The following is a 13,569-nucleotide window of genomic DNA, read 5'->3' as shown; positions in this document are numbered from 1 at the left end:
TGTGTCAACAGACACGAAACTGACTCACGTCTTTATTTTGTGCAACTATACATTTAATATTTATATATTTGATTTTGTATAATTAGATAGAAGGTATTTTTGTATGATGTGTATTTTATATTATAATTTTATTGGGCATACTTTAAATTATATTTTATTAAAATGTATGTGAGAGATAGTTTCAACTTACAATTAATATTTTGGTGGTTCTTATCTATGATTATTTGATTTTTTTGTATAAAATTATAAAATATTAAGGGTAAAATAGAAAAAGAGAAATTACACCATATTTTAGCTTTATATATAATATATAATATAGAAGTATAGATATGTTCCAAATAATATTTATATTTATATTTATAAATTTAGTATAATTAATTAGTGGATCACGCTCATGATTGAATGGCTATAGTAAGTACTAATGTTCTGATAGGATTATTAACTTGATATTGATGGATAAAGATTATTTGTCCTACTTTTCGTATTTTATATTTGTACCAATTTAATTAAAAAATGATATCTAATTAAAAAATAACAAAAATATTGAATAATTTTTTTATATTATTTGATGGAATATAGTTGACTTGAGATATAAAGGCATAAAATAACAAAAATATGACATGTAGCAACTATGCAGGTTGATCATCCTTCCCGAAAGATTTAGTTATTGTAGAGAAATAGTTGAAGGCCTTTACTCTGCAATTGAAAGCTGAAATAAATTATCCGAACGAAAACAATAATCCATATAGAAACCCACAAAATGAGACTTGTTATAGTTTGCTGGTCTTCACTAATGTATAGTTTTTTCCTACCAACTTTAGGCTTGTATGACATGTTTCACATTTCAGTCTCATTATTGGTAATGTGTTTTGCAATTTTGTATAGTTTGAAATAGTGTTGTCAAACCGGTGAGGATACTAATATAGTGGTATAGTGGTTCAATCATTAATTTAGTAATTAAATTGTATGCATATTAAACCGATTAAATTTGATATATTTGCTTATATATATAAACCTATAACAAACAAATTTCAAATAAGTATATACTCAAATTTATAATTCATATTCATAATCTACTCAAAATTCACATAAACAAACAATTTTAAGTGTTTAACAAATTCAAAGTCTAAATTGTAAAACATATATCAATTTAAAAGTATCACTTAACAAACGTAAAATATAAATAAATGACACCAGTACATAAAAATAAAACATCATTTGTTTGATTTTTTATTAAAATAAAAAATAAGACATCATGTATTTTTAATGTGAACATTAAAAAAACAATACTTATTATTGGTTGGAAAGTTATTCTATGGTCATCAAATATAGATAACTCTATACTCACTCCTATCTTTGAAATTCGATTTGTACTAATTTTTACTATCTTCATGAGACGGATGTAATACTTTTGTTCATGTTTGATTTTATTTTAGAAGGTATAAAAAGTAATAAAAAAAATATGATTTTTACTTACAAAATTATTTTATCTAAATTACCATTATTTTGCAGAAAATAGATGGCGCAAAATCAGGTGATACATCATCCACCATTGATTTTTAGTTATTATTGACTTTTAAATAAAAGTATTGCAAATGAATGGTGGATGATGCATTGGCCGTGTATAAATCTTTACGCTGTCAGTGCATATATTTTACACTCTTCATAAAGGAAAAAATATATACATGACAGTGTAAAGGTTTTTTACACGGCCACTACATCATCCACCATTGATTTTTAGTTATTATTGACTTTTAAATAAAAATATTGCAAATGAATGGTGGATGATGCACTAGCCGTGTATAAATCTTTACACTGTCAATGCATATATTTCACCCTCTTCATAAAGGGAAAAATATATATACACCTACAGTGTAAATGTTTTTTACACTGCCACTGCATCATCCACCATTGATTTTTAGTTATTATTGACTTTTAAATAAAAGTATTGCAAATGAATGGTGAATGATGCACTGGCCGTGTATAAATATTTACACTGTCAGTGCATATATTTTACACTCATTCATAAATCAAATGACTAGTTTTTGAATAACATATGAGATGTCTGGTAATGGATTCTTGATATATGCATGCAATACGAATATAAAGAATAAGTATCCTTAAAAGTCGTCCACATTTTTTTGTATGATAAAAGAGAAGTGTTTGATGGTCCAACTGTGGAATAGATTTCACATCTCTCAAAAAAATATTTCTTCTTATTTAGAGTCAATCAAATTTTAATAAATAATATAAAAATGTTAGTTTATATTTTTATAACTTTTTTTTAATGAATTGTCACTTTTTAAATGGATTGGGATACTAAATGAAACATGCCATATTCATTCCCAAATGTCTTACTCAAGTGTCTTTATGGTTAAGAGGACTAAAGATTGAGTTTTATAGTACCTGTTAATGATTCATAGTCGGGAAGCATAAGTGAAATGTGATAAAATATTATCTATGAAAGATAGTACTGTCTTACCTGGTAGATATGCAGATACAACCTGTAATATTGTAGACTAGATACAACTCATGAATAATGAAAAAATCTTCTGGTTGATTGAGGACTTCATGTAGTTCTTAGTGGTTAAGAGTGACTCATGATAATAACCTTAGTGCGATTATTCTGAACTTTTATCTCTTTACTTTTCTGACTAATTTTTATCTGACAATCTCTAACCCGTGTTACGTGTATATAACCAACTTATTACCTGGATTGTTTATTAATCTGGACAAAAAGTATTATAAATATGATTAATATTTGTGTCCTCAATATATTCCGAAGCACACAATTAAAGTTGAAAGTTGCTACAATTTTCTAGATAAATCCATAAACATATGAGTGTTTCATTGTTGATGAAAAACGTAGAGTTTTCAAGACAGTTATGTCTATGATTTTCTAGGTAGTGCTAATGTAATTAGTGGAAGAATTAAGAAATATTTAGTGTATATTGCAGATATATGAGGCCCCCAGGAAGGCCCACTTACCTTGCCTATCTTCTGCCATTCGAAGCCTACTAGCATGAGAGTTGAAGTTCACTAAGTGCATAAACAGAGCACATGCACTGGGCATGTCCTAATATTTTCTAGGTCCTTTGCGAAAATAATGGGGCCTTAATTTATGGAAACTTCTAATGATGTCAAATACTAAAATTTCAACATAAAGATTTTATATAACAATTATCACAATTTCTAGGATTATAGATATTAGTAGAATTAAGAAGGAATAATTGTTCATCATCCGTAGAATTTTCAATATTAGATGCATATAGTACATTATCATGCTCATTAAAATTACTAACATCTTCATTCATAAATTTTCATCATTCACATTTTCAATTGATTGTTCAACACTATCCATACATAATCTCTTATATAATTATAATAAGAGTAAATCATACATATAATAAGAGTAAATCATACATATAATAGTAAATCATACATATAATATTTTCTAGGTCATTTACTGAACATGATATGGAAAAAAGTATTCAACAATTAAACCTAGAAAAAATAGTAGAATCTCGATGATGAAGAAATGGAGGAAATGAAGAAGATAACTCATGCTACAAATTCTTACCACAAAATTGACTAGTGTTCACAATTCATTGAATATAATAGTTTTGAAGAGGGGATGAGATACTCTCATATTGGACTATTCAATACTGAAATGTGTGATGTTGGTTAATTTGTTGATTTTATAATTTTTTATCTAAAAATAAGTTAAAATATATACCATAAATTCACTAGAGAGGATCCATTTTCTTTGAAGAATTGAAGGTATAATCGATATTATCTGTTATTAAATTGTAGTTAAACCAATGTAATAATTGTCTCAAGTTGAATACAGTTTATATATATATATATATATAAAAACTAATTTTTATGTTTATTATGGCTCATGCATTATTTTTTATATTGATTGTTATTATCTATATAAAGATGGTTATATTTATATGTATAAAACTTTTTGTAGTATATTTTAAAAAAATAATTAACTATTGAAGTTATTAGAATTGGGAATGTTTTCCTTGCCATTCTCATTGATTTGGTCAGAATATATACAATGTAAATGCCTTCACGTTAGGCTACAAACTAGGAAACAGTATACTAAACATATGCCATAACAGAAGGCTATCAAATATATGCTATAACAGAAGGCTATGAAATAGGAAACTATTTATCTTGTTTCAGTAATATATTTACAATATATTTAACACACCCCCACAGTCGAAGCGGGAGGCTTTTGGACGCTGAGACTGTCCCGAAAATCTTCAAATAAAATTAGCGGAAGACCTTTAGTAAAAATGTCCGCGATCTGATATCGTGATGGCACATGAAGAACTCGTACTTGTCCGCGTGCAACCTTCTCACGAACAAAATGGATATCCATTTCTACATGCTTGGTACGTTGATGTTGAACTGGATTCCGCGATAAATAAATAGCACTCACATTATCGCAATACACAAGAGTGGCTTTGTGAACTGGACACTGTAACTCCAATAGTAAGTTGCGAATCCAACATGATTCGGAGACCACATTGGCCACACCACGATACTCGGCCTCAGCACTAGAACGAGATAATGTAGGTTGTCGTTTCGACGACCAAGAAATCAAGTTATCACCCAAAAATACACAGTAACCGGACGTCGAGCGTCTCGTGTCCGGGCACCCACCCCAATCTGCATCAGTGTAGGAGACTAGAGTAGAAGTAGGTGATGAATATAAATGAAGACCGTAATCCAATGTACCCTGAACATAGCGAATAATCCTTTTGAGAGCTGACATATGATCAATCCGTGGATCATGCATATGGAGACACACCTGTTGCACGGCATAAGAGATATCGGGCCGTGTAAAAGTGAGATATTGTAGAGCCCCGGCGAGACTCCGATAGAGAGTAGGATCATCAAAAGGAGAACCAGAGGTAGCACTAACCTTGGATTTTGTGTCAACTGGTGTTTTAGAGGGCTTACACGAAGTCATCCCTGCCCGCGATATGATTTCTTTGGCATACTTGTGCTGTGAAAGGAACATACCACTTTTATTGCAAGTTACCGTAATGCCAAGAAAGTAATTTAGAGGACCAAGATCCTTCATAGCAAATTCAGAACTAAGAAGATCCATGATAGAGCATCGCAGTGCATCAGAAGAAGCAGTAAGAATAATGTCATCAACATATAATAAAATATAAGCCACCGCCGACCCTTTGTGGAAAATGAATAAAGAAGTATCACATATGCTATTAACGAACCCAATAGAGAAAACATAATCAGCAAAACGCTTATACCAAGCGCGGGGTGCCTGTTTGAGACCATACAATGACTTACGTAAGAGACAAACATAATCTGGATGATTACGGTCCCTGTAACCCAATGGTTGATGCATATACACTGTTTCCTGTAACTCCCCATGAAGGAAAGCATTTTTGACATCCAATTGGTGAATAGGCCATGCCTTCGAAAGTGAAAGGCTAAGAACAGTTCGGATCGTAGCAGGCTTCACCACTGGACTAAAAGTCTCACCACAATGAAAGCCAACCTGTTGTGTTTTCCCATCACCTACAAGACGATTTACTTGCTTTGTTAATTTTTTGTTAATATTGTTTTCTTGCATGTATTCTTATTCCAGAAGTGATCCAGTTTCAAATTTTTTTGTTAAAAAAACATGCTTTTGTTACTTTTTGTGGATTTCCATCCGAAATATTTTTAAAAATTGGATCTTTAATATTTATTTTTTACTTTTTGTGGTTGTTCTTTTAGTTTTTTTGCTTGAAAATGAGATCCTCAATATTTATTTGTTACATTTTTTCTTCTTGAGAATGTCGTTTTTTTACTTTCGTCATCTACTTGTTTTGTATATTATTTTGTGGTTGTTCCTTAGATCTTTAATATTTATTTGTCATCTTCTTGCTTTGTTACTTTTTTGTTAATATTGTTAAAAATTAAGCCTCTTTTACTTTTTGTGGTTTTTTATCCGATATTTTTTTAAAATGGGATCTTTACTATTTATTCAATTTTTTTGTTAAAAATTCTTCCTTTGTTACTTTTTTGTTAATATTGATTTCTTGCATGTCTTCTTTCAAAAGTGATTCAGTTTCACATTATCCCTTTGTTATTTTTTCTGGATCTACATCTGATATTTTTTTTAGAATGAGATCTTTAATATTTATTTGTTATCTTTCTAAAAATGTCTTTGATAATTTTTTAAATATGCAATCTTTAATATTTATTTGTTATCTTTTGTTAGAACTTGATTTTTTTGGTTGAGAATGAGATCTTTAATATCATAGGAGTTTTCCCATCTTTTTTTCCAATTAGTTGTTTAATAGTGTCTCTGAAAGTTTGTTGACTTCCTATGACATTGATATCCACCATTTACAGTTGTGGGTTATGAAATTTCCTTCATTCATTTTAGTGTTTCCTGAGCTTTGATTGTTGTTGAATTTTTATTGCATGATTTACTCTAAAACGAATTGAAGGGCACATGTCTAATCTCTACTGATATTCTAGATGCACATTTATAGTGGCTTAATTATTTTGTGAAAGACTGCTGTTAAATTTACAAAAAATTGATATGTTCAACTTCCGGTGGGAAAAATGGTGGTTGATATATAAAGAATGGAGTGTAGTATCTCGTGATAGAAGGAGATAAGTTATATCCTCATGCCAGTGAAATCGTCACGTTTCATTATTTTCTATAAAAATATTTTTAAAAATAAAAAAAATAGCATACATGTCACATTTTTACTGGATGAAGGATATAAGCTATCTTCTGAAATGAGAAAATAATTAGTCTCTATAAAGAATTAATGTTTATATTTTTTATTTCTCTCTCATAAAATCACAAATAATAATAATGGTAATGCCACCACTTTTTATAATGTGAGTGGTTGTTAGTTAATGATTAAATATAGATTAAATAAATAAGAAATGAAATGGAGAGTTATACCATGTTTTGGAATTAGGTAATACAATAACATCATTGATGGTGGTAGTGGATGTAGAAAATGCATTCATATCAATCACATACTAACTAATTTATCATTTGTGTATTGAAATGGATTTATTATAATAGGTTCTAGTGATATTTTCTACTTAATGATCTTCTTCTCTTCTAATTCCAACAACAATTCCTTCAAATACATTTAAATAAAAGATGAATAAATCTATACCTCTTATATATATATATATATATATATAAATAAGAATAAAGTATTTCTCTCGTAGAGATAAATCCATTAAAATTATGATATGTATTTTCTTTAGTTTTTAAAAGTATTTTTGCAGAAAAATAATTAAATATGATATATTTTTGGAAATGAATAATTTATCTCCTAATATAATATTTATTATGGACTAAATGAAGAAACTTTGAATAAAGCACCTTGATAAGAAGACATATTATATCCCAAAAAAATATAATATTCATATAATATTGTTTGTGATTGGTCAAAAAATGTTTAATAATTAAATTTTAATTAAAATATTTTTTTAACCAATGACAATTAGTGAACACACGACATTAGAAAATGATTAATGATATCAATTAGTGCAATAAATTTGGTGTCTCAGTTGGGTTATTACTTAATATGATGAAGCCAATGTTGATTACATTTAATGCCTTTGTATTTGACTAAAGTATTAAAGTTCTAGGTGTACCTAAAAAAAATAATATGTACAACAATCAATAAAAAGTTAGTTTAGTGATGTAAGACTTCATTATATCTCGAAGATTAAGATTTGATTCTTATGAGCGATACTTATTGAGAGGGATAATCATGAACTCTGAAAGTGATTAGTTCCTTAATAATAAAATGTGAAATGATAATTAGAAAAAAATGTAACTCAACAATTAGGCTACGGAGTTTCATATTTTTTTAACTATTTTGTTATACTTTCAATTTTTTCCCACCGAACTCCACAATTGGGATGCCAATTTCACTAATTTGTTTAAATCAAATTTTTTGAAACAATCTATTTTGGTGAAAACCTATAATGATATACAGGTGCCTCAACCAATTTTGTTGTTAGTGTCATTATCTCATAAATTTTTGTAACTATAGTCAAGAGTTCATTAATTACTTAAGGTACAATTGACTTCTCAATAGACAATGGATTATTAGGGATGTTGGCGGTTCCAATTTAAATCGTGAAATCGAACTAAATCATAAAATGTGGTTGAGTTTGATTTTGCAGTTTGGTTTAGTTATTCTTTTAAGGAATTATTTTTGTTTGGTTCGATTCATGGTTTTAGAAATTTAAAAACCGTTTGAACCAAACCGCATATTAAGAAAATAAATATAGAATAATATTATATTGTTGTTTGAAGCATATTAGACTTAAACCAATTGAGAAATCTACCCTTTTATTTTTCTTTTAAAATTCGCTACTTTGAATTCAACATGTTAAGAATTTAGTTACTATTAGATTATACTTTATTATTATATGCTATTTTGATTTATGTTTGTCTCTTATTCAACCTACATATTAATCAGATGTTATTTTTGAACCTAAAATTAACATAGTAAAATCCAATCATATTCAAGTCAAATTACGATCTAATCAAATTAGATGAGCGGATAAAAGTAGAATGTCATTCAACTCTAATTTCAATTATAGGTTGGTGGGGTTTGTGGGAGGAAGATTTTCTACTCAAAAGAGATTTCCCATTTAATTAATACAAATCTTTTTCTATATATTTACTTTATTAAATATGTACTCATATTACATTATTTTCTAAATTTATAGATTAGAAATTACAATTAACAATTCTTATCATACAAATAAAAATATATATTTATTGTTTGGACTGATACGTTATTGGTCTATCTCTAATTATAGGAGATTCTCATTGTTACTGAATTATGAAAATAGCTACGAGCTATTATGAGATACCATATCTTGAACGAAAAATCTTAAGATCCTCATAAACTCTTTTAAGTTATATTCATATATTGATGTGAGGCTTGAAACTTAAATATATATAGAGTTAGTTATCTCATTCATATTCAAATTTTATCAACAAAGTGTTAGTCTATTGGTGATCCTACTAGATCACAAGTAGAGCAAAAAATCAAATATTATATTCTTGAGTGCAACACTTAATGAGAGGAATAATCACTCACACCGAAAGGGATTAGTTCATTATCCATAAGGTGATGAGATATCCTTACTTAAACAAAAATAATAATTCAAATCTAACTAGTTGTTTGAAACCAGCTTAGCTTTAGTACACAACTCACATGTTATGTTATCTACATCAAATAAAAAAGTGTGAGAAAATTAAAATTCAAAATCTTAGTCTTCCTCTTGGTAAATATTACTATACTTTTTATTGTAATTAATCCAATTTAAGAGGCAAAAATAGTACAAACAATTATTTTTTCTACTAACAAAACCCAAATCCGAAAATAAAACCTTTAATTCCTATATAAGAATTTAATAACAAAAAATGATTTCAACAAATTCCATAAAAAAATGATATAATCCCCTAACAAATGATGTAAACATTTTTTTATTATACTACCAAAAGTATTCATCATTAAGCAAACTAATTATTTTCGGGGCTGATGACTGTCCATCTAACAAGGATTATTCTCAATAATCAAGCATTTAACATTGAAATTCAGTAAGGTTTTACGCCACTAGACCGACACCCGAATAACACATTTGATACATAGGAGAAGTTGGGAAAATTGGAGAAAAAACATAACAAAAAAGGTAAGGGACTAAAAGCATGAGAAGTCCAACGTTAGATTCATGACTCTCATGTTTGTTCTTACTTTCTCACTCTCCAATTCATCACACAATTCTTCTTTCTTTTAACTTTGCTTTTTCCCTCGTGTTCCCACCAACCCCTTCATTTTTATTGCTTCTTTCTCTTTGTTTTTTTCCCTTCTCACTCCACTATTTATTATCACCCTTACCCTTTCTCTTTTTTCATATTTTCAACCCGATCCTACCCATCTAATTGTTCCTCTTTCAAGGTAATTCCTTCAAAATCTAATTTTTCTATCTGGGTTTTCCATGATTCATATTAATATTCATGAATTGAGTGTAATGTTATGTTTTTGTTTTTCTTTTAGACTTTGCTTGTTTGGTGTTTGATAAATTGCCTCTTTGAGAGTAATATTGTGTTGTTTCAGATATAATTGTTTCACAGTTAGGGAGGTTTTGAATATTGATTTATTTAATATATACTTATCATTCCTTCATCAATGACTTTTGCTATAAAAAAACATTCCTTTGTATGTATTAGGCATTAGAAATGAACCTACAAGTCCTTCTATCAATGTGTTCATGAGGGCGCCGAGTAATGGTTGGATGAGTTAGCTATGACTCTCCCAGAATTCTTAAAACTCAAGTTTTTCACATGGAATTTTCTTTTGGAAAATATGAAAATTCTTTTACTTGATGTTGATCCTTTTAAGTTTAGTGTTGTTCTTCTTTGGCTTCACAACGAAAACCTTCTTGATCCACTCCTATGTATGGGGTAGGAGTTTATAATCTATTATAAGGAAATACACTCTTTCTCACTTATGAAAATTAGATGAGTTGACAATTCATGTTGTGTATGGAAATATGCTAAGAAAATATTGTAGTGAACCTGTAATTAGTCTTAAATAACTCTTCCACTATCACGCCCTGCAAAAAAACATACCTCCGTTGATTTTCCTCTAGCTTCGTTGTTGCAAACTGATGGAGGAACAACTCGCTGGAGTTGCACCTCTTAGGGTGCCATCCGCTTTTAATTAATGAAGTGGCGATGCTTAAACTCTCAGTTGAAGATATCATTCGTTGATGGAACATTTCCATTGGTTTGATGAATATATGTAACTATTAATCACCTTTTTATTTGATGCCTGAACTATTGCATTTATGATATGTATTTATTTATTTTTTTAGAAATTCCACCAACAGGTCATAATCCAAGCTATAACTTCTTTCATGATTCATCCCTATACGTAGACTGAACAATTTATCGTATAAGCTGAACTTATTGCATTTCTTATTACTGTAGACTTTCTACTTCTTGATATTCTTTGTTAAGAATGCAGATTAAACATTTTAGTTGTTTCTTGAGTTTTTATCATGATATTCTAGTTTTATTGCTTTAACTCTCCCTTAAACTAACTTATAATGAAAGTTTCTTCTTATACAGGTTCATCGTAGATTCTTCAAGTCTCATTACTCAACATTTCAATGCAGAAAAATAGAGGTATTACAGACAACTTGCTTGGAGGTTTATATTGTTATCTAAGAAAATGCTTGTTTGGCGTTTTATCTGTGGGTCCTGTGCCAAGTCATATTGCATTCATCATGGATGGGAATCGAAGGTATGCAAAGAAGAGGAACTTAGCAGAAGGCGGCGGCCATAGAGCTGGTTTCGCAGCTCTCTTGTCCATCCTTAGGTACTGTTACGAGTTGGGAGTGAAGTATGTATCTGTCTATGCATTCAGCATTGATAACTTCAGAAGAAAGCCTAAAGACGTTCAGTACTTGATGGAATTGATGCGAGAAAAGATTGATGAGCTGCTTCAACAGGAAAGCATTATCAATGAATATGGTGTTAGATTACTTTTCATCGGAAAATTGCAACTATTGACTGAACCTGTCAGGGTTGCTGTGGAAAAGGCAATGAGAGTCACTGCCCACAACAACCAGAGGGTTCTTATAATATGCATAGCTTATACTTCAACCGATGAGATTGCTCGTGCTGTTCAAGAATCCTGCAAGGACAAATCGGATGAAATTCAAGCATCAAAAGTAGCCAATGTTTCTAATGGTGCAATTCCGAGAACTAGTCTGGGCTTGAACAACAACGGTATTGATTTACATTTTCAAGATTCCTGTAAAGACTACCTAAGTGCAACCAAAGATTGTAGTACTGTTCTTGAAGGAGTGGAAGTTGCTAGAGAGAAAGATGTGTTTGCGCATAATGCTAAAAAACACGGTAATTACAGTGAAGCTGAAATTACAACTTGCAATGAGTTGGTGGAAATAACTGAAGAGAGCAAGTATAAGGAGGATGAGATTCCTTCTATAAAACTGGTGGATATTGAGAAGAACATTTACATGGCAGTGGCACCTGACCCGGATATCTTGATCCGAACTTCTGGAGAGGCTCGCCTCAGCAATTTTCTTCTTTGGCAGACTAGTGCCTGCCCATTGTATTCACCAGCTGCACTTTGGCCAGAAATAGGTCTAAGACACTTGGTCTGGGCAGTACTGAACTTCCAGAGACACCATTTTTACTTGGAAAAGAAAAAGAAACAGTTTTAATTGTAACATTATCAGCCTAAGTTACTGTAAATCATGTAATGGCAGTTTGCTTTTTCTTTTTTGACATTCTTATGCTTTTATTTATTTTTCTTTATAACAGTTTTGAATGTTTTATAGCAGTGGTGGTGATTCTAAATAATTACTTGAAAGTTTCATGTTATTCCATATGCAGGAATGCTTTTTTTCTTTAGACATCTTGATGCATAACAAAACCAAACATTTCTTTAATAGGGTTGGTTCTATATTGATGAAATTCTTGATCCAAAACCAAAATAACTAAGATGGGAAATAAAGAATTTTCAAACATCTTGAATGTAGAAAACATAAAATCTTCTCAGCTAACAGTATAACACTAAGATAAGCTAAGATCTACTTCAAATCAATGATTGCTCTTAATGTCGGGGATGCTTGAAATATATATTGTATTAGTCTCACATTACCTAATATTGGAATAGTATAGAGTGACTAATGTTATATATTGGACTCAAGTCCTTGTTATAATGTACATCAGATAGAAGCATCAAATAGAAACATCCAATGGGCACTTGAGCCGCCGATGAGTGTGTTAGAGCTTGTAATCCTTATTCTCTAATAATATTTTGGTAGTCGATCAGCGCTACCGGGGACGCAGGTATAATTGATCGAACCTCGTTACCAAATTCTATTGTTTTTTCTCTTCTATTTATTCTATGCACTTTATTTGATTGTTTGTGGTCAACACTGCACAACAATCTCTTCCACTACACCAATACCTATGGATTAGTATCGCGAAATAAAATTATCAAAACCTTCCTATTTTGCATGGCACTGTATAGTTTCTGCATGGTAAAAAGAAAGCATTACCTGAGCAAATGATGCTGTATACCCATTGAATTGCATAATTTGCTGTGTTTCCACAAAATTATCGACATAATCATTAGTGCTGGTATGATCGCACCTTATAAGTATATAATCGATCTATAAATATATAGATATCGACTCTAAAGCATTAAGTACCCTTTGTTCTAGTGCATCTTCTTGCAACCAAAGTGATGCCAACAATATATTTTCCAATGGCTTCTTGAAAGTAATGAAAACCTTATGAATTGTTAAGGATAGATTTATTAACAGAAAATTATTATCTAAAAATAACTTGATAACCTTCTAGATATGTACATGAAATCAACATCAATTGGAAACATTAAAATCATGTTAATTGTTCAAATATATTTCACTCATTATAAAAAGTGATATGCATTAAAGTATTTCTTCCTTAATAGATTACTATATGCTCAAGCATAAATA

General features: G+C 30.0%; 1 protein-coding gene across 1 annotated transcript; it reads left to right on the top strand.

Moving 5' to 3' along the window:
- The first annotated feature begins 9,737 nt into the window (after positions 1–9,737).
- LOC109340602 (dehydrodolichyl diphosphate synthase 6-like) lies at positions 9,738–12,401 on the top strand. Its single transcript, XM_019578325.1, has 2 exons — positions 9,738–9,989; positions 11,165–12,401. The coding sequence occupies exon 2, from the start codon at positions 11,206–11,208 to the stop codon at positions 12,283–12,285; it is 1,080 nt and encodes a 359-aa protein (XP_019433870.1). The 5' UTR covers positions 9,738–9,989; positions 11,165–11,205; the 3' UTR covers positions 12,286–12,401.
- The last annotated feature ends 1,168 nt before the right edge of the window (positions 12,402–13,569 follow it).

The sequence above is a fragment of the Lupinus angustifolius genome, unplaced genomic scaffold, assembly GCF_001865875.1.
Source record: "Lupinus angustifolius cultivar Tanjil unplaced genomic scaffold, LupAngTanjil_v1.0 Scaffold_206_6, whole genome shotgun sequence".
Lineage (NCBI taxonomy): Eukaryota > Viridiplantae > Streptophyta > Magnoliopsida > Fabales > Fabaceae > Lupinus > Lupinus angustifolius.
This window is presented reverse-complemented; position numbering and strand designations above follow the sequence as displayed.